At 41.0% G+C, this 22,436-nt stretch overlaps 1 protein-coding gene across 6 annotated transcripts in view; it reads left to right on the forward strand.

Moving 5' to 3' along the window:
* Nucleotides 1–1,228: 1,228 nt before the first annotated feature.
* The window catches only part of CASK (calcium/calmodulin dependent serine protein kinase), a 377,037-nt gene continuing 355,829 nt past the window's right edge, over nt 1,229–22,436 (forward strand). For 3 of the 6 annotated variants that reach the window (XM_062184523.1, XM_062184521.1, XM_062184526.1), the window contains exon 1: nt 1,230–1,446. In XM_062184523.1, coding sequence (XP_062040507.1) covers nt 1,388–1,446 — 59 coding nt within the window. In that variant the 5' untranslated portion in view covers nt 1,230–1,387. Of the gene's footprint in view, nt 1,447–22,436 lie in introns of all 6 variants that reach the window. The other 3 variants (XM_062184520.1, XM_062184522.1, XM_062184524.1) reach the window with 2 other exon arrangements.

Here is a 22,436-nt window from a genome sequence, read left to right on the forward strand (position 1 = left end):
GACCTCTCTCCAGTTAGTCTAGGTTGTCTCTGGTGGCAGTAGGTTCTGAATGGGTATTTGTTAGTTTGGGGCAGAACGCGGGAGACGCTGTCGTTGCACACCTTCGTAGGCAGTTTTTGTTGGGACGACCCCCACCCCCGCCGCCCCCAGCCCTCTTCTTCATTAAAGAATGACAAGGCTGGACCTACAAGCTGCCGCTGGCAAGCAGATGCTTGAGTGACAACCTCTCTCCACCCCTCTTCTTGTTTTCCCATTCATTAGCACCCTTTCCCTGCCTTTTTTCCCCCAACAAAAACTGGGAAAGGCTTCCTGCGATTACAAAAGAAGGGGGCGGGGCGGGGGGGAACGGCCAGAGTTCCAAGCATCTCGACGAAGACCGTGCAGGCGACCGGCCACCTTTTGTCCCTGGCCCCTCTCGCGGTCTGGTCGCGGCCGGGCGCGGAGGTAACGACCCAGAGCAGCCCCGCCTCGGTAGCTGCAGCCCGCGCACCCCACTTGCCAACCCCCCGCGCCCTCTAGATTCCCGGCGCCCGACCGTTCACCGTGACGTGGCCGCCGCCGCGCGCATGCGCTCCTCGGCCCGAGCCCCCCTTTTCCCTGGGCCACCGCCTCCCGACCGGCTGGAGTGGGCGGGGCCTGTGGGTCGTGCCGCCGCGCGGGCCGAAGCGGGAGGAGGGCGTGGGGCGTGTATGCGCGAGGCGGGTGCGCGGGGCTCCCGAGCCGGTCGGCTGCCGAGGCGGAGGGGAGGAGCTGAAGGCGGCGGTCGCGGCTCCCGCCCGCACAGAGCGCTCGTCCCGCGAAGCCCCCTCCCACTCCCGGGCGGGCGGCGGCGGCGGCGGCGGGAGGAGGAGAAGGAGGAGGGAGCGTCTCTGCCGCCGCCTCCTGGTCCCCAGCGCCGATCCGCCGCCGCCACCTCCCTCCGCGCTGATTCTCCCTCCATGGTCCTGCTGCGGCCCCCCCTGTAGCCCGAGCTGCCCCGCGCCGCGCCGCGCCGCGCCGGAGCCGGCCTCGGGCAGAGGGAGCGGTCGCGGCCTCGCGGCCCGCGCGGGCTGACGAGTGGAGAGCGCGGCGCCGCGCGGTCCCCGAGGATCCGCACGGCGGGCACCGCGGCCCGAGCAGCGCGAGGAGCAGCGGGCGGGCGGGCGGCGCCGGGCCCGGGCCGCCCTCGTTCCCGCGCCCCGGCCCCGCCGCCCGCGCCGGGGCGGTCGCCCGCAGAGGAAGGCGCTGCAGTCCCCCGGCCTCGCTGCCCCGCTCGAGCCTCCTCGGCACAGAGGGCTCGCGGGTCCTGAGGGGAGGAGGAGAGCCCAGGGCTGGGCACTGAGCTCGTAGGCGCCCCCACTCCCGTTTTCGGAGCTCTCCACGCTGCGGCCGCTGTCCCCTCCGGACCATGGCCGACGACGACGTGCTGTTCGAGGACGTGTACGAGCTGTGCGAGGTGATCGGCAAGTGAGTCTCCACGCGAGGGAGCGGGAGTGTGGAAAAATGCATTTCAATGATGCCCGGGTCCTCCCGCACCCGCTACGGGCCTGCCCCCTGCCCTCCCTCCCTCCTCCCTTCTGCCTCCCTCGTCCTCCTCACCCTGGAGTATTTATAGACGTGTACCTGGATCTTTTGCCGGGCGGGGGTTTAGGGGGTTCTCGGGAATCCGAGCCGAGGTCGGCCACCCGGTAAGGCGTGGGGCCGGCTGCCTGCATTTTCTCTGACGGTTGCACAGGGACGTGGCCAAAACGATTTTATAGTTGCTCCCTGGGAACAGTTGGGGTTATTGTTACCTTGCGAGTACCATAGACCATTTGCGAAAAGAGCAGTTTGCATTTCCTTTGCTTGCGTGGAGGGAGCGAGCAAGAGCGTCCAGGATTTTTAATTGTGGGGTGTGTGTCTATTGTGCAGGATATTAGACAGATGCCTTTGTGTTCACGCTATGCTCGGATCGGAGGGGGGCATTTAAGACGGGATGCGTTCAGTTTCAGCAAATTCCTCACCTGGTGTAGACGAACGTGGAAAGAGTTGGGGGGCACCCGGATTTTTAATGCCTCGTTATGCAATAACTGTTCAATCAGTGCTCGAGGCTCCCCTTGACTGTTGATGGGATGGTGGTTAGCGTGGTCGAGCCGTCTGCTTTGAGTCACCGGGCTGGTCTAGAATATAGAACTGACAGTCCAGATGCTCATCCTTTCATCTGTGTTGTGTAATTACGCTAGGGAAAAGCAGGGAATCAGATTAATCACAGTGCTGATTGAGAATTAAATCTGCAGTTCCTCATCTAATTGTCCATTCCTTAAATCTGTTTTGAATAGTTTCCTTTTCATTCTTGTCAAACAATATTCCAAGTGCACAATCCTGCTAATTTGCTTGTGAGGGCAATGCTGGCGATCTGAAGTTGATTTCCTAGCTCAACGTGTATTCTGTGGCTTTCCAAGTTGAGATACGATTAAAGAGCAGCTTTCGCTCATTTAATACGGATTGCTAGATAGAGGCCGTTGGAACATTTTACCTCTTTTTTTCTTTTTTCTTTCTTTCTTTTTTTTTTTTTTTTGCAAGCAGTGCTTTATTGTCTATTTTAAGGGCTGCAGTTGGGAAATGAAACCAAGACCTTAGAGCAGTTGGTTCCGTCTCTGTTAAGTTGTCTGCAGTACTCAATTTCAATTTGTTTGAGTGCTGATAACTCTTTTTTTTCCCCCTTCCATATTGAGGTATTACAGTGTTGCCTCACATGGTGAAATTGTGGGATGGAGCTTGCTACACACTTTACTCAGACCCAATTGATAGGAGGACATGTTACTCCTTGCCCCTATTGTATGACCAGCCTGTCTGTCAGCAGGAGGATTTCCAAATGTGCCTGCTAAAGTGATTGTGGAAGTGCTCCAGAACAGCGCTGTCCAAAAGATATATAATGAGAGCCACATCTGCAATTTAAAATTGTCTAGTAGCCACTTCAAAAAGATTAAAAACAAGCACGTGGAATTAATTTTGATAATTTTGGTTTAACCCAGTAGATCCCAACTATTTTCATTTCAACATGTAACCAATATAAAGATTATTAATGAGATGTCTTACATCCTTTCTTTTATACTGAGTCTTCGAAAACCAATGTGTATCTTACACTAAGAGTACATCTCAGTTCTCATGCTGAGTTAGATTTTCATCAGAAATATTTGATGTGTATTTAGGTTTCATAAAATTTGCATGTGCAAAAGTGGATTCACAAACCCAGGTTGTTCCAAACATATATAAAAGTTTCCCAGTAACTGAATCCTGTGTCTTTTTGTAAGCTTAAATTTAAATTCATTAAAATTAAATGAAATTCAGAATTCATTTCCTCAGTCAGATTGGCCACAGTTGAAGTACTCAATAGCCACATGTAAATAGCACAGTTCTAGAGGGAAAAATATATATCACAGATTCCTTTGGTTTCTTCATTCTGAGGAGCACTCAGTGAAGGTAAATTAGGTGTTTCCCTGAAGCCCCCAAATGACTGTGTCTGGGTGAATGGTGTATTTTGCCTCTTTGTTGTATCTGATGTAAATGAGCCAGGAAAGTCATAATTAGAAAATGTGAAATTAAAATGTTAATTATATTGTGATGATGGAAAATAGCTGTCATTGAATCAATGTTGGTAACTAGTTCTGATTCCTTAAGGTCTGGAAGGGTGATGATGTGGTCTCTAGATATCGGAAAGAAGTGGTCAGCATCACATTAACACAGATGATCTTCTGCTGACTTATAATAGATCCAGTACTTTCAGGAAGAATTAAATTTATCTCTTCTGTTGTTTAAGAATGGCAGTCAGAGGGAGAGCAGGCTAATCTTGAGGTAACAGGTACTCTATGGCTACCTTTACTGTGAAGTGAGAAATCTCATTCATACCCTACAAAAATCTGACTTGGTCAGTGCCATTTATAAAATGCCATTTCATGAAATAATGAATCCAAGACAGTCTTGGTGTTAAAGAATGTAATGATCATGTTCCTCACCCCGTGTAAAGGTTGGAGGTTTCTCTGGTAAAGTGTCTCAGTATATATTGATCTGGAAATTGAAATTCGCTTGAGATTTTCTTGCAGGGACCTTGACAGCATACATTTTAACTTGGAATTTGTTCAGCCTGGATTCCAACAGGAAAGCCTTGAAGATGTTCACTTTTACTAAAACCTTTTTGTTGATTTCTAGCCAAGTGCTGTGGAATTTTTTGATTTTTTTATACCAAACTAGTATCACAAGTTGTTTTTCAGCACTAGGTCTTAATAGGTTGAAATTTTCACTGAGATTATTTTAAAGTAGATTTCACTTTTCAAGGCTAATTGGCTATGCACTCACTCATCTACTCCATACTAGGCCTTACTTGGTGGCATAAATGGAAGTTCTCATTTAATTTAGATCCATTATTGTGAATTTTGTCTTTAGTTGAGAAGGACATCGTATAGAATTAGTGAGGTTTTAAAGTATTAGAGCACTGTTTGGTGTATGTTTTCTTTCCAGGGGCTGTGGCCTTTACTCTGGTGAAAGCTGGCTCTGAAGGAATCTTGTACCTGCTTTGTAAATTGGAAGGATGCCATTTCCTTCAAATTTAAAAACTTTAAACTCTTTTTTCCCTGTGTTTCTTATTTTTGAAAGTTTTGCAAAAAATCCGTTGAATGTCATTGTTTCCATAACATTTTTCATGTAGCATCTTTCAAAGGACTTAAACAAATCTCCATTAACGATATTCTATCCTCTCAAAAGTTTCCTTAGAAAATGTAGCAATTACTGGAAAGGAAAGGTATTATGCAAATACAGGTTAGGGTCTAATTTTTATGTCAGAATCACTTATGGTATCTTTTGCAAATTTTTACTTTTATAGGTAAGTGTACAGTCAGTAGTAACAGGATATTTTAAGACAATTCATCTAAATTAAAACATGGAAAAATGTCTATTCTGCTTGGTACAGCAATTTGGAGAAGAGTAGCAAAATGTACACTGTTTTCACATTGTGTAGGATGAGTATTTGCCCCATTACTTAGGGTGTTCAGTAACTTGTAACTTCTGACTTTCCTGCTCTGGTAGAACATATACTAAAATTGGAATGATGCAGCGTGACCCCTGTGCAAGGATGACATGCAAGTCTGCGAGGCATGCTGTATTTGCTTACACCTCCAGAGCACTTACCATATTTAATTACAGTTACTTATTTATGGATCTCTCTACCTAGCTAATAGGGAGCTTCTTGAGGGCAGGGAATGCATCTCACACATCTTTCTCCACTACTTTAACACACTGCCTGCAACATGCGAGTCACTCATTGGCTGTGGAATGAATTGAATGATTTTAATAAAATCTCATTCAAAGGCAAGAAGTGTGTTTATCAACCTCAGAGTGATTGTTGTTCCAAAAGGCTATGTGAGTTTAAAGTAGTGGTTCTCCACTGGGCTCATACTAAAATCACCAGGAGAGCTTTTAAAAAAGATCAATGCAAGGGCTCTGTGTCAAAGCGCTGAAAGCAAAAACTCTGGGAGTGGGTCATAGTCGCTGATATATTTTTAAAGCTAAGTGATTCTTTTTTTTAAAGATTTATTTATTTATTTGAAAGTCAGAATTACACAGAGAAGGAGAGGGAGAGGGAGGGTGGGGGAGAGAGAGAGAGAGAGAGAGGTCTTCCATCTGATGGTTCACTCCCCAGATGGCCGCAACAGCCAGAGCTGTGCCAATCCGCAGCCAGGAGCCAGGAGCTTCCTCCAGGTCTCCCACGTGGGTGCAGGGACCCAAGGACTTGGGCCATCTTCTACTGCTTTCCCGGGTCATAGCAGAGAGCTGGGTTGGAAGTGGAGCAGCTGGATCTCGAACCAGCGCCCATATGGAATGCCAGTGCTTCAGGCCAGGGCATTAACCCGCTGTGCCACACGCAGCACCAGCCCCTCTAAGTGATTCTTATTTGCACCTATGATTGAGAGTTATGGGTTTAAAACTTAGGTGTATATATATATATATATATATATACATATATATATATATATATAATATTTTGGGGTTTGCTTTTTGGAGGCTTACATTTTTTTACAAAGTAGAATCAACTTTTTTTTGGAGGGGGGAGTATTGAAGCTAGAGGACCATAACAAGGATTTTTATCTTTTGTGCACTTGAACCTTGTTGCGTAAGACTTTAGTTTCCGCCTATGTATGGCTTTGATTTCTTGGGCCTTTTAAGATTCACATTGATTTATGACATTCATCTAATGCTAACATGGTGATTGTCTGATGTTTGAAACAATACAGAACAAGGATTACTTCAATAACAGTTGATGGCTTTCCACTGTAGTGGCTTAATTTAATATTAAGATATTTATCAGTCGTGTATGAATTGTGTTTATACATACACTCTATGAAAAGAGAATAGTTAAGTTGCTTGTGGGCTTTTTTTTAAAGATTTATTTATTTATTTGAAAGAGTTACATAGAGAGAGAAGGAGAGGCAGAGAGAGAGAGGTCTTCCATCACTGGTTCACTCCCCAATTGGCCCCAATGGCCGAAGCTGAGTCCATCTGAAGCCAGGAGCCAGGATCTTCTGGGTCTCCCACACGGGTGCAGGGGCCCAAGGACTTGAGCCATCATCTTCTACTGCTTTGCCAGGCCATAGCAGAGAGTGGGATTGGAAGTGGATCAGCTGAGACTAGAACTAGTGCCCATATGGGATGCCAGCACTGCAGGTGGTGGCTTTACCCACTATATCACAGCGCTGGCCCTCTTGTGGGCTTTAAATTACATTCTTTTGAGTCAAAGAATGCCATTTGCCAGAAAATTGAGTTAAATGCACCTTTACATTAATACTAGATCAGTAATATGTAAAATATATAATTTGGCATAGAAAAAACTTAGCTATACTCATTTGTACTAATTACTATCATTTTTACTTGTATTGATTGATTCAGTGGTTTGGTTTCTAATATGACATTGGGAGTGTTACATGATGTTGGAAAATCTTTCCTGGAAATTATAATTGTACATTGTAGGTAAACTGGTTTTTCGTGTTAGTAAAAGTCTGAAGGAACTGAGAATTTTCCAGAAATGAGTAGATGTTCATGAAAGGAGTGCCTGATCATAGTGACAGACATGAAACAAGGTCAGGGAAACACAGTTACAAGCTCAGTTGCTGGTAGCCCAGGAAGAATCCAAATGGTGGGGGTTGAGCTGTGTTTCCACAGAGGGGTAACCTTTTCAACAAAGGATTTGGATTCCTACAGATGGCAAACTTCATAGGGAAGCAATGTTGATTTCTGGTGATGTTTGATTTTGGGACCATTTGGCAGGGCACTGAGTTAACTCCATTGCTTTTCTGCATGTGTACAGCCTTCTCCTGGTCTCTTCATGTCTGCTTTTTACAGATTGCCTTAGAACGTATCATTTGCAAGTCATCCCTTGTGGACTCCCTTAACTCTCATGAGTGTGATATGCTTCTATATACTTGGCATTTACTGCTCATCTCCCTCCATTTATTTCTTCTATCCATAATGATTTCATCTGAGGAACTGTATCACTAATGTCCCTTAAATCATGTCCCTGCATATTTCCTTTAAGTTGAAATTTTCCCTCTCCATTTAGCTCTAGTCAATAAATAAACAAGTATACCTTATTTTTTAAATTGTTCTTAAATTATTGCATTTTTATAAATGTTTTTGAATTTTAAGTGTGATAAGAACACTGTTTAGAGGAACTTTGACATAAGGTTATTTAAAAATTTTTTGAAGACTTTCATAACTTAATGCCTACTTTGTAAAGAGAATTGACATTCATCTTTCTAATGTTAGGCTTTGTGCACGTTTTATCTCATATCATTGTGCCCATCTTACAGAGAACACTGTGATCCAGAGGGGGTGGGAGTAAGGTGCCCAAGATCATGCAGGATTCCAACTTGTTCTAAAGTCTATTCATTTCAGGCTGCATTCTGCTCTAATTCAAGTTGTGAAAATGCTGCATTGGATTCCCTTAAAATAAGACAGGTCTTAATTTTCAGAGTCTGATTACTGTAAATTTTAATTGTTTGACTTTATAATTAAATTTATTACCTCTTAAGTAGGGACTATATATACAATCCATTCTTTCAATGATTTATTTTTTATTTGGGCCTTTCTCTTTAATGAAGTATCAGTGTTTGTCACCAAACTGATAAATCCATGTATTCTTTAGCAATAGAAATATAAAATCTTAGTCGTCTATTCAAAATATAATTTGTTGTGGTGATTTCTCTACCCCTTTGACTCTCCTTCCAATTTCCCTGACCCAGCAGACAAAATAGTTGATTAACTATTCCACACTTGCCAAACCAGAAGTAATGAGGTTTGAGAGACAGGTATTTGTTGGGGGTGGGTTGGGGTGGTTTCCACAGATTGGTTATTCCTGTATCCTATGATAAAATACTGAAATCGTCTCTACAAACCACTCGAACTGCAGCTGCTGACACTAGGCATCTCAGTTGCCAACCGGTACTGCACACCTAAATAATCAAGAGACTGAAGTACTGTTGCAGACAGAATAGGTATCTGACCCAGCCAACAAGCCAATGGAATGGACTGCTTTCAAATTTTTCATTATTTATTTATTTTTAAAGCAATTTTATTTTTTTTACATTTTGTTTACTTGAGAGACAGAGTTGTAGACAGAGAGGGAGAGAGAGAGAGAGAGGTCTTCCACTTGCTGGTTCACTCCCCAAATGGCTGCAAACGCCTGGAGCTGAGCTGATCCGAAGCCAGGAGCTAGGAGCTTCTTCTGGGTCTCCCATGTAGGTACAGAGGCCCAAGTAGCTGGACCATCTTCCACCGCTTTCCCAGGCCATTAGCAGGGAGCTGGATAGGAAGTGGAGCACCTGGGACACAAACTGCTGCCCATATGGGATGCCAGCACTGCAGGCAGAGGCTTAACCTACTGTGCCACAGTGCTGGCTCCAACATTTAAAAAAATTTTTTTAAGATTTATTTACTTATTTGAAAGTCGGAGTTACACAGAGAGAGAAGGAGAGGCAGAGAGAGAGAGAGACAGAGAGAAAGGTCTTCCATCCACTGGTTCACTCCCCAATTGGCCGCAACAGCTGGAGTTGTACAGATCCAGGAGCCAGGAGCTTCTTCTGGGTCTCCCACATGGGTGCAGGGGCCCAACGACTTGGGCCATCTTCTACTGCTTTCCCAGGCCATAGCAGAGAGTTGGATTGGGAGTGGTGCAGCTGGGATTCGAACTGGCGCCATATGGGATGCCTCCATTGCAGGCGGCGGCTTTACCTGCTATGCCACAGCACCAGCCCCCATTTTTAAATTTTTAGTAGCTACTGACAGTACGGGCTCTAGAACAACCACATATGGCTGTGGGTTTATGCAACAGGGTTCAAGATGATACAGAACCTATTCTCCTTTCTTTCTATTCTGGGGCCACCATGCTATTATTGGTTATCGAGCCCAAGTCAGTATAGGAAAAGTTTCCCTCTGACTTTTCCCACTGGGAAGATTTCACTTTGGAAGGTGATTTGACTTGTAGTCAATGTGTATTTTAAATTTTGAAATTTAATAATTTTTCTTTTATTTGTTTTCATAAATTAATTTTGAAATTAATGATGCACATAGTAAATTTAAAAATACCTGACAGTACTTCAAAAAGTTTCTGGGGAAATGGAATTAAAAAATAAGTTTATTTGGGTATAAAATTTTTTTTGCAATCTGTGCATACAAAGTGTCTTCAAAAGGCTTATGGAAAATGTGAATGATGAAAAAATTGCATGGATTTCAAAAATTTTTGTACCCAAAATAAACTTATCTTTTAATTCTATTTTTTTTATGAACTTTTAATAGTTCCCTCTCAGGTAGTACACAGGTAAATAGTGAATCTCTCCAGTCTCCCACCATTGATGTCCCATTCTCCATACATAACTTTTTTAGTTTCTTAAGTATCTTTCTGGAAATTTTTTATTTAAGAAATAAAATGGGAGAATGTTTGTACACAATACTGAAATACTCATTCTCCATCCAAAAGTAATAGATCTGATGAACTTTCCCTATCCATCAGTATATCTGTCTGCGCTTCAGCTGCTGCCTAGTATTCACGATATGCATTAGCGCTTTGGCTTTGGATTGAGTGCAAGCCATTTCCAATTGGATATTGCTGGAAATACCAGAGTAGAACTTGGGTAAGAGGTATGGAGTGACTGAAGATTTGGGAGTCTTCTGTGTGAAAGTGAAACTATTAGTGAATGAGTTTTTGGGGCTTGACTGAGTTGGGTAACTTTGGTTTGAAGTATAACTCACAGAGTTAGAAGAATTAGGATAAGCTGGATAACACAATTTCAAAGTGGGGAAGTTCAATAATGTAAAATGCCAACACACTGAGGACTAAGAAAAGGTGTGACGATGGCAGGCAATTTAAAGCATCTATCAAAATGAATAGAATGCTTAATATTCAGTTCATCATGTGTCTGAAAAGCTAGGTACTGGCATTATTTCTGTGAATGTTGGTCCTTTTATATTATCTCTCTATGAATCTGTTTCAAAATGGACATGTTTAGGGTTAAAAAAAAGAAGTAGATTCCTTTCCCACTGCAATTGTGTTTTGCAGATCCGAATGGCTGGCTTTCAGATGAAATCATTTGGTTTTCTAAGATCAGGTCCTTTTAATTCCCTAACTCGTACATGATTATCAATTATATGGAAGCTTTTCATGACTTGACAAAGTAAATTTCAGATACTTTAAATTTACTTTAAGTTCTTCATATTTACCAAACCATTGTTTTCTTAAATCCTTGTACTTTGGGGAACTTAATTCCTTCCTGTTTTTCTCCAGGGTGGATGGGTGTACTATTCCTCTTTCTTAGTCCTCCTCCCATCTGTACTCTATAACTAAGTTTGTTGGTTGGCTTTTTTGAGTTGTCAACATCTATTGACAATAACACATTTTTACTTTATTGCACTGAGGCCACTTCTTTTGGCCATCAATACACATTTCACTTCAGCTTCTTGTGTTCTATTACTGAGCCGTTGCACATTCTTTTTTCCCCAAGCTTTTTTTTCTTTTGATATACTTTTTTTTGCTTTATAACTGTTATTTTGAATATTTGGATTTTTGACAGATAAGAATGACAGTTGTTCTTTCTTCTTTCTCATTTTGGTATAATTTAAAAATATCCAAAATATAATGTTATGTATTTCAGGCTTTTAACCCTGAGCTTAGAATGTTTTGTGATATTTAAATCTAGAATGGAAGTACTACCATTTAACCAGATGCAGATTTTATTGTTTAGTTAAATTAAATGATGCTGATGTTATTGATTAATTTACAGTGGTCTCCAGTCCTGCTATGGGATGGTATATGGATTACCATTGTACTGCTACCATTTTATGGACTCTAATTTGTGTTTTTAGAAAACATCGTCAATTTTTTACCTTTCTACATACCCTTGGTATGAGATTGCCCCTAAACATATAGATCACTATTGCTTTGTGGCTTGTCAGGCAGCCCCCAGGATCTGGTCTTGTAACCTTTGGGCACAATGTAGCCATTGTTTCCTTATTTATACAAAGAAATGGTAGCTGCTTAACCAGCCATTTATATGGATTAGTGATTGCAAAGTGCAGTATAGTATTTTTTATTTCTAAAATGTCTCTGAGATACTCAAATTAGTTTCGGCAGTTATATACGGAAGTTTCAACAATTTCCACTTTACACTTTCCATTGTACACTTTCTCAGTGCTAAACACGGGCCCTGTTACATAAATAATGTAGTGAAATGAATGCTCTTTTCTGCCACGTATACAATATTGTTCGTGGTACTAACATTTATTAATTTATACATTCATTTTTAACTGTGGGATAATTAGTTAACTTGTCCGAGCCTCAATTTCTTTATCTGTAAAATGACAGTGATAATATCTATGTCAGGGCTTATAGGTTGTTGAGAGGATGGAATAAGATGATGTATGTTAAATGTCTAAAGTTTGTTATTATTATTATGCCATTACTGCTAGTATTCACTAAATACTTGCCTCAAGGAGCTCTCTATCAATGGGAAAAATTGACAAATAGTTGAATCTAGATCTAATCTAACTGGATTTTAAGTCCTGAAAGGCCTTAGTCATAACTGAATTGTTCACACACCTGCCCTCTGCATAACTCAGTAAATGGTAACCACACAAGGAAGTACTTTGTAGCTGTGGAATGAGTATGTAAGTGAGAAATCTGTAGACTGTGGGACAACCTCCTAGGAAGTTGGAGAAATCTTTTTTTTTAAAGATTTATTTATTTGAAAGTCAGAGTTACACACACACACACACAGAGAGAGAGAGAGAGAGAGAGGAGAAGTCTTCCATCTGTTGGTTCACTCCCCAGATGGCTGCAATGGTCAGAGCTGCACTGATCCGAAGCCAGGAGCCAGGAGCCTCTTCCAGGTCTTCCACGTGGGTGCAGGGGCCCAAGGACTTGGGCCATCTTCCACTGCTATCCCAGGCCATAGCAGAGAGCTGGAGTGGAAGAGGAGCAGTCGGGACTAGAACCAGTGCCCATATAGGATGCCGGCACTTCAGGCCAGGGCTTTAACCCATTGCACCACGGCGCCGGCCCCCTGGAGGAATCTTTATGGAGGAATGAGACTTGCATGATTTGTCCATTTTCTGGTTAGGTAACTCATTTATTAAAAAAAAAAGAGTAAATGAATACAGATAGGGAAAAAGAAAGAAATTCCAAGGTTTATAACATTTAAGAGTGCTTTGTATCTTAAAAAAAAAAAAAAGGTCATTGCCTCTTATGTACACAGGAAAGATAGTATTGAGTTTATAGATTTCCCTGAGTTGTTTGCAAGTCTGTTCTAGATTATAATTTTGTAGTGTTTTGCAAAACTCTAAAGATTCTCTCATAGGTGGGACTTTTATATCATACTTGTTACCTTTGTGCCTGGACACTTGACAGAGTAATTAGTTACTCATATGTGAAATTTCAAGGCTAAGAAAAGGAGAATTCCAGAATATGTATTTAAGCAGCAGCTATATACGAGATTTTTAACTACTACAGTGTTCTTTTACACAACTTCACCAGGTTTTATTGTGACAGCCATTTCTACATCTTAACAGCAAAAATGAGATAGAAACATCTGAAAGTTGTAGTCTCTAATACAATTGGGCACTGAATTCAAATTACCTAAGTCCACAGATTATCATTTCATCTACTAGGTCATATTACATTATCAGGTATAAGAATGATGGTGTTGAAATTGAGTGCTCTATTTAGACCACTTACTTCTATGGAAATATTCCTTTAGGCTAGCTTCAGAGAACAGTAAAAGGCATCTTTTCCTACGATAATCCTTGGGTAGTATTATTTAGGTTACCAGTTTTTGCTGACTTGCATGTGAGTCACTGGTTCAAAAGCAGAATTGTCAGCCTTTGTTTATATAGAATCTCTACCAGTCCTCTCTTTAGGCTTAATATCTTAACTAGGTTTTTGTTCCAGCAGCATAATATGACATTGAATTTGAGATTATCTTTTTAATAAATCATTTTTCTTTAATTTAATCACTTGTGAAATAATTAGATACTTGTAAACCAAACAAAAAACTGTTTTTACTGAGGACTTTCTTTAATTATACTATTTCATATAAATTGTTACTGGAATATTCATATCACAGATTAGAGTGAGAATGTCATTATCACACATTATAATCAACATATATAATATTTTTAAAAATATTTTTAAAGACATGCTAATCTAAACGGAAAAACCTATCCTCACCATACATATTGGGGGGCTATGTTTTTCTATTTATTTTTTGAAACATTTCCCTCTTGTGGATGTGAAAGTGATTTAGATAAATACCTATTCAAATGCAAACACTTTCATTATCATCATTACAGAAAGAGCCTGAAAATCTGGAGAGGGCTCATTCTAGGCTTGCTGCTCTACTTTTTGGATTATCTACATTAATATTTCTCCCTTTGATGAGTATTTCTATTATACTGCTGGGTCACCACACTTCCATAATCTGTGACCCACTTGCACTAATGGTCCAGTGGTCTTATAAATTGGCATCTGATTCAAGTTCAGGATTCTTGGTTAGACTTGCATGGGTGGTTTTAAGATTAGACCCACAAATAAGAATATGGGTTTGTATATCTTATTAAAATATTTTCTCCAGGAAGACATATTTGTAGACAGTCCTAAAAAGATATGTGTAAATTTGATTTGAAAAATGCAATTTAAGACTTGATAGGCAAAGTAAGTACTTTAAGGAAACATTTCAAGTAATCTGCATGCTATCACTATTTGGCTTATTTTCCTCAGTTTCTTCATCTTGTAAAGGAAGGATGGCAACAGCAATGTTATCTGCCTCCTGAGATTCTTATGAACATAAAATGGCAACTCTTAAAAAGTCTTAAACAATCTTATATATGTTTCAATTTTATTAAAGTCAAGCACTTCTAATTAGAAATTGGAGTTTACAAGTGTCATTAACCTTTGTCTTTAAAACTGAGTTTCTTTTTGTGTTTATTTATTGACTGTATTAGTCAGCTTTAAGTTACCATAATGAAATATCTGACATGGGCTACTTATGAAGGAAGGGGGTTTATTTAGTTCATGGTTTGGAGGCTCATAGTCCATGATTGGGTGGCCCCTTTGATTTGGCCTCTGATGAGGGTAGTGGATGGCAGTGGTGGAATGTGCACAGAAGAAGGGTCACATGGTGACTAGGATGCAGGGAGAGAAGTTGGGTCCCATTCAGGCTCTTATAACCAACCCTCTCAGGACAACAACCTTCCTGAGCACACACCCCCAGTGACCTAAGGACTTCCCACTTTGCCCACCTCCCAGATATCATAATTAAATTAAGTTTCCACTCTTGGTAACGTTGACTTAGGACTTTAAAATCCTGCATGAGTTCAGAAGCCAAATCATACTTAAACCGTAGTATAGATCTTAATACTGCTCAACTCTTTATAGGACTTAGACCATGTTAGGGGGAAATGTTGAATAAAGAGATTTGAGGGTGAATTGTGTTTATTTTACTGATGGGGCAATGATAAATTTATACTGAAATCAAAATGAAGAAAGAATTCCATACTATTGTGTTTCTTCCTGCTTCTCTTTAAATTATTAAATTTTGATTGACTTCTCAAGTTTGGAACTTACTACAAATGGCAAAGGTATATAGTCAATGAGTTGCAAACGTTGACAGTTACTTAAAATGTTGACATACTCTTCAGTCAGTAAGGTCTCAATAACAGATTCTCAACATGTAGATCTCATGATCAGCAGCAGCAGCTGGGAAGTTGATAACTATGCAGCTTCTTGGGCCCCATCCCAGCTCTGCAGCATCAGAAGCTCTGGTGATAGGGTTTAGCTATCTCTCTTTTCACAGGCCCTCCAAGGGAATTCTGAAGTCCACTGAAGTTTGAGAACTGCCGACTTGGAACCTGAGATCAGGGGTCAGTGAATTTTAGCCATGGGCCAAATTGGCCAGCTGCCTGTTTTTGTACATAGTTTTTCAGAACACAGCCATGCTCATTTCTTTAAGGATGGCTAAGGCTGCTTTCATGCCATAGAGCAGAACTGAGTAGTAGGACTGAGATGGAATGGCCCACAAAGCCTCACTATTTATTATCTGGCTTTTTACACAAAAGCCTGCTGATCCCTGCTTGCCATGAAGCTTTAGTGCTGTTTTCTTGCCCCTAGTTTGCCACTGTGAACAGCTAAAATCATCACGTACACACTTCTGTTTGCCTTTATGCTGAACCCTCTTATTTCTATAAACCCATTTCTCTCTCTGATACCAAATTATTCACTCACTGATGAGAGCCTTGTGAATGAAAATAATATACTACTGTGCCCTTTCCTTTTCTGTTTGGTAATGGTGGTAGCCTGTTTAACAATTCTGTGACCTTTCCTCGCTGATTCTGAGCTAGTATGTCCTTGGTTTCTCTGCACTTCAGTGTAGCCTAACTTAATCATCTATTATGATCTTCATTCCACCTCCCCGCCCCCCCTCCCCCAATTCTCACTGCTTTTTTACTTCCTCAAGAGACAGCCCACCTTGTGACTGCTCAGTTTGGGCATTCGTGTGAGCTGTTTGATGTGCACTGGGCCATTCTAAACAGCACCATCCCATCTGGAAAATTGTTATCTTCCTCATAGAGTACAATAGTCACTTATATTTTACCAGGATATTTGTTGAGTGCATAAGAGGATGCTTCTAAACATTTGTGGAAAAATAGAATTAAAAGATAAGTTTATCTTTGTATAATAATATTTGAAATCCGTGCATAGTTTTTGCATAATGTAAATTTTCCATGAACTCTTTGAAGTACCCTCACAGATACTGAATGTTGTGAGCGACCTTAGAATGTTTGTTGGGAGTTGTCATTAGCTCTCCCACATCCAACCAAGGATGGCTGTTTCTGATCTGTCATTGTAATGTCATGTTGCACTCTTGATTTTCCTTTGTACTTTCTCTCTCATTAAGGCAATTGGTGGTCAGCTTCATATAAAGTACAGCAACTGAATTTACCATTGTTGTTATTGATACAATTTTTCTACCTATACCATTGAAGGAAATGTAGTAGCTTTTGAAAGAAAGGCCTTTTTATAGCCTCCATTTGCTCTAGTAATAAGATCAGGTAAAAATGTTGTTTTGCAGCTGTGATTCCATGGTTATATTTTCCATACATTATTGATGTTTTAAGTTAGGAAATACGGATGGGCCACGTGATACTGAGCTATATTACTTGTGAGTTAGTTTGGACCGTGATTCTTTCAGTTAATCTGGGTAGGAAATGCTAGGTAAGACACAAAATAGTCAATGAGCTTGAAACTGGAAACGATTGAGTTAGTCCCTTCATATAGGCTTTCCCAATCAACTTAATTCATACCTTTTCCCCTGCATACTCATCCCAGAGGCAAGGTACAAAAAGAGAGTTGGGCAAAGGCCAGCTGTTAGAGTACGGTACTTAGGTATGTTGCCAAAAGCATCCTTTCTTTCTTTTTCTTTTCTTTTTTTTTTCTTTTTTTTTTTTTTTTTTTTTTGACAGGCAGAGTTAGACTGTGAGAGAGAGAGACAGAGAGAAAGGTCTTCCTTCCGTTGGTTCACCCCCTAAATGGCTGCCATGGCCAGCGTGCTGCGCTGATCCGAAGCCAAGAGCCGGGTGCTTCCTCCTGATCTCCCACGTGGGTGCAGGGCCCAAGCACTTGGGCCATCCTCCCCTGCCTTCCCGGGACACAGGAGAGAGCTGGACTGGAAATGCATCCTTTCTACAAGAGAATTTGAACTTTACTGTTTTCTGCAATATAGTGTTGGACATGCAACATTTTAAAAATTAAATTGTTATTTATAGCTGTGAATAACATGTGACCTCTTTTAAAGAGAACAGTGTTATTGTCCCAGCCAACACAATAGCCATCCACTGGAATCATATGAACAACCTTATCATTTCTCTTTTATCCTCCTGAAACAGGGGTTGGGGCAGGTGATGAATAAAGCTTAGGAAGTCACGCTGCACTCAAAGCAAGAGACATGGTCTGATGATGTTTGTGTTGTTATTTCCCCCCCCTCCCCCACTCTCTTGTGCGTGAGTCTTGGGACAACCCTACAGAGCTGGAGGTAAACTTTAATAATTCCCCTCAGTTCCTTGGCAGCTGGTCATGCTCGGGAGCTGGGTGCTACTTCCAGAGTAGCAACTACTGTACACAAGTTCAGCCAAATGTGTGGATTTTGAGCCATTTTGAAGGCTGTAATGTTCATACTCAGAATTCCTTAGAGAGTATCATTTAAGGATACTCAGTATCTGCTGTATCTGGTAAGGTTCATTATGAAATGGACACTACACTGTGGCCTCTGTGACAAAATTATTGGAGCTTATATTCTTTTAAAGCCATATTTCTTTTATATGTGTCTTGAACTTCAGTAGTTCAGGGTTCCTGGCTGTTATAATCATTGTTGTATCTGTACCACCTAGGGTAGTGTCTGTTACATAGTAGATGTGCAGTGTATAGTTGTTTAATTGATTCAAAAAAAGAGGAGGAAGTGAGCAAACACATTACAAAAGAAAATGCACACTGTCAGGAGTGCATATTTTCCTTTAGTGTTAATATTTTGCTGCTTGAAAACCATCTAATTCCTGTAATATCTCTTTGAGAAAGTTTAGTAGACATAGAATTGTGTAGTATATGCCGAACGTACTGATGGAATCCCAAATAATACTTAGATTCCTTGGGTGAGATCTATAAGATCATTGTTATAATTAAACCAGATGAAGAAAAGAAGTGTATAAAGTTGAAATAGAATTTTTATAGTGAGTAAAATTACTGATAACAGACTTACTGTATCTGAAACTATTTACTCTTTTGTGAAATGGAGACAGTAAAATCTGATAGGATTCTTGTGAAATGAAATGAGATTGTGAATTTGGAACATAGTACATGGAGCCTTGCAAGTGCTGGAGCAGTTTGAGTTCTTTCCTAAGTTCCCCCTGTGTGCTGAGCTCTTCCTTCTTCCAAGTGTCACATGGATTCCCTTTTCCTTTCTACTTGCTGACTTATGGTTCCATTTGGGGCATGTAGGGTGGGTCGTGAAGCTGGACGTGACCTTCAGTCACTTAGCCAGTCCTAGTCAATCTTGAGCAAAGGTAAGGGGCCAGATGCTAAATCTGAATATCTGCCTAATATGGTGGCCACCAGCCAGATGTAGCTGTTTCAAGTTAATTAGAACTAAATAAAATTAAACATTCATTGGATAGACATTTCCTTCAAAGATTTAGAAATAGCCAATATATACATGAAAAAGTACTCAACATCAAGTCACTACAGAAGTGTAAATCAAAACCACAATTATATACCACTTCACATGTAGTAAGGGATGGCTAGAATAAAAAAGATGAAAAGTAACAAGTGTTGCCAAAGATGTGGAGAAATTGGATCTCTCATACATTACTAGTGGGAATGAAAATGCTGCAGTTACTGTGGAAAACATGCTGGCAGTTCCTCAAAAAGTTAAGTATAGAGTTTCTATATGATTTTATAGCAGTTCCACTCCTAGGTGTATACCCAAGATAATTAAAAACATGCATTTACACAAAAACTTATACATGAATATTCATAGCAGCATTATCCATAATAGCAAAAAGGTGGAAACAACCTAAATGTCTATTAACAGATGAATGGATAATAAAATGTGGTACTTGTACACAATGGAATATTATTCAGCCATAAAAGGAATGAAATACAGACATATGCTGCAACATGCATTAACTTTGAAAACATGCTAAGTGAAAGAAGATGCAAAAGATTACATATTGTGTCATTCTGTTTATATGAAATGTCCAAATTAGGTGAATCTGTTGTGACAAAAACCGGATTAGTGGTTACCAGGGGATGGGAGGTAGAATAGATCAGGGATGACTACTTATGGGTTTGGATTTGTTTTATTATTAGTTTTTTTTTTTAAAAGATTTATTTATTTATTTGAAAGGCAGAGTTACAGAGAGGCAGAGAGAGAGCGGTCTTTTTATTCTCTGGTTCACTCTCCAAATGGCCTCAATGGCCAAAGCTGGGCTGATCTGAAGCCAGGAGCCAGGAGCTGCTTCCACATCTCCCACGTAGGTGCAGAGGCCCAAGGACTTGGGCCATCCTCTGTTGCTTTCCCAGGCCATTAGCAGAGAGCTGGATCAGAAGTGGAGCAGCTGGGACTCAAACTGGCACCCATATGGCATGCTGGCACTGCAGACAGCAGCTTTACCCACTATGCCACAGCACTGGCTCCGTGAATTATATGTTTTTTCTTTTTAAAGATTTATTTATTTACTTGAAAGAGTTACACAGAGAGAGAAAGAGAGGCAGAGAGGCAGAGAGAGAGATTGAGAGATTGTCAGAGAGGAAGAGGAAGAGGAAGTCTTTCATCCGCTAGTTCACTCCCCAGGTGACTGCAGTGGTCGGAGCTCAGCTGATGTGAAGCCAGGAGCCAGGAGCTTTTTCTGGGTCTCCCACATGGGTGCAGGGGCCCAAGGACTTGGGCCATCTTTCACTGCTTTCCCAGGCCTCAACAAAGAGCTGGATTGGAAGTTGAGCAGCCGGGACATGAACCGATGCCTGTATGGGATGCCGGCACTGCAGATGTTGGCTTTACCCACTATGCCACAGCGCCGGCCCCATGAATTATATCTTGATAAAAGATTTTTTTAAAACTTCAGTGCCTTAGTCACATTTTAAATTTTCAGTAGCTATGTGTAGCTAGAGGCCCCATGATAGAAAATACAGATTTAGAACTTTTCCACATTTCTTTCATTATAGAAAGTTGTATTAGGCAATATTAACCTACAGAAACTGAGATTCTCAGTCTGGGACCAAAAAATAAGAAAGACCATAGCCAAAAACCAAACAAAAACAAAAACAAAAACAAAACCACAAAAATCACACACAGAGAATGGTAGACAGATTATGCTTTGACAAAAATGTTATTGCTAAGTAATTTTATTCTTTGTTGCATTCTGACTGTTGCCCTAAAAGATCCTAAAACTATTTTCACTTCATTCTCAAAACAAATGCATTGGTCGGTCCTGTGAATATTTTTTATTTGATAAATTAATTTATATCAATTAATTTATAAATGAATTAATTATAAATGAATTAAAATTATTTTTATTTTACAAATTAATTAATTCAGGCTTTATTGAGTTTTAAGAGATTTGCATAGCTAGTGAGGGTAGAGCCAACTTTCTAACCTAGCTGTATCATACAAAAAAGTACTTAACCTCTATTTTACTTTGTTTCTCTCTGGCTTTGGCATTTGGTTTTCTTGCCATCCATCCTCCACTCCCACTTTGTTGCTAGCCTAACAGAGTTATTTAAACCACCATAAACGCAAAGTTCTTTTTGTGCTATAGCGGAGGATAGTCTCCTTTCTCCTTCTGCAGTCTTCCAACACTAGATGTGCATACACTACCTGCCCAACTTAGTGGAAATCTTAATGTAAGCATCTTCTTGTGAAGCTGTTTTATTTTCTTAATAGGCTTTTTCCCTCCGTTTCCATTTCTGTAGTTAATTTTTTAAATATTCCTAAGGTTAAAAGATATTTACTCAGTAGGGAGGCAATTGTGTTTTGGCAGTCTGGGAGGCTACCATCTCCAGTTGACTCAGATTCCAGGCCCATTCCACCAGACCCAGGTTCCAGGCTGGCCCTTGAGCACAGAGGCCCAAGGTCCAGGTTGATCCTGTGGACCCAGGATTCACATTGATTCCTATGAACACAAGCTGCAGGCCTGACTCTATTGGCCCAGTCAACAGGTCGATCTTAGTGGACACCAGAACCAGGATGGCTTCCATGATCTTAAAATCCAGCCCTGTCCCAGTAGATGCAGGCTCCTGGCCAGTCTGTCTGAAAACTCCAGTAGGAAGCCCATCAGTGGACCTTACTAGAAGATCCTCTTTCAAATTTCCGGATGGGCTCACTGGTGAAAGGCATTCCTTGCTGAAACCAGTCTGAAATCTGCAACAAAATACTGTTTCAAATGTGCAGATGCCAACATAAGGCCACAAGGATCTCACATCATCAGGGGAACATGACATCACAAAGAAACAAAATGAAGCACAGTAACCAACTGTAAAGAAATATAGGGGCTGGCGCTGTGGCATATAGTGGGTAAAGCTGCCACCTGCAGTGTGGGAATCCCATATGGATACCAGTTCAAGTCCCAGTCTGATCCAGCTCCCTGCTAATGTGCTTGGGAGAGCAGTGGAGGATGGCCCAAATGCTTCTGCCCCTGCACTCATGTGGGAAACCCAGAAGAAGCTCCTGGCACCTGGATTTGAGTTGGCCCAGATCTGACCGTTGTGACCATTAGGGGAATGAACCAGCAGATGGAAGGCCTCTTTCTCTCTCTCTCTCTCTGCCACTGCCTCTGCCTCTCTGTAACCCTGCCTTTCAAATAAATAAATCATTAAAAAAGGAAATATAGATCTATGAACTGCTTGATAAAGAATTCAAAATAATTTTCTTAAAGGAGTTCAGTGAGCTACAAGAAAACATAGACAGCTAAACAAAATTAGAGGTTCACTGAAGAGATGGAAACCATAAAAAAAAAGGAAGTAAACATTCTGGAGCTGAAGAACAGAGTGAGTGCACTGAAAAACTCCATAAAGAGCATCAATAGAAGAGTCAACCAAGTAGAAGAAATAATCAGTAAGTTTGAACACAGATCATTTGAAATTATCTAGTCACCAAAACAAACAGTAAAAAAGAATGAGCAAGGCATTTGGCCTAAAAGTTAAGATGCCACCTGGGATGCCTGCATCCAGGCATACTGGAGTGCCTGGATTTCAGTCTCAGCTCTACTGATTCCTACTTCCTGCTAATGTGCAATCTGGGAGGCAGCAGATAATGGGATGGCTCAAGTCCTTGGGTTCCAGACCTGAGTTGAATTTCCAGCTGCTGGCTTCAGCCTGATCCTGCCCCAGCTGTGGG

This window comes from Lepus europaeus, chromosome X (genome assembly GCF_033115175.1).
Source record: "Lepus europaeus isolate LE1 chromosome X, mLepTim1.pri, whole genome shotgun sequence".
Classification (NCBI taxonomy): domain Eukaryota; kingdom Metazoa; phylum Chordata; class Mammalia; order Lagomorpha; family Leporidae; genus Lepus; species Lepus europaeus.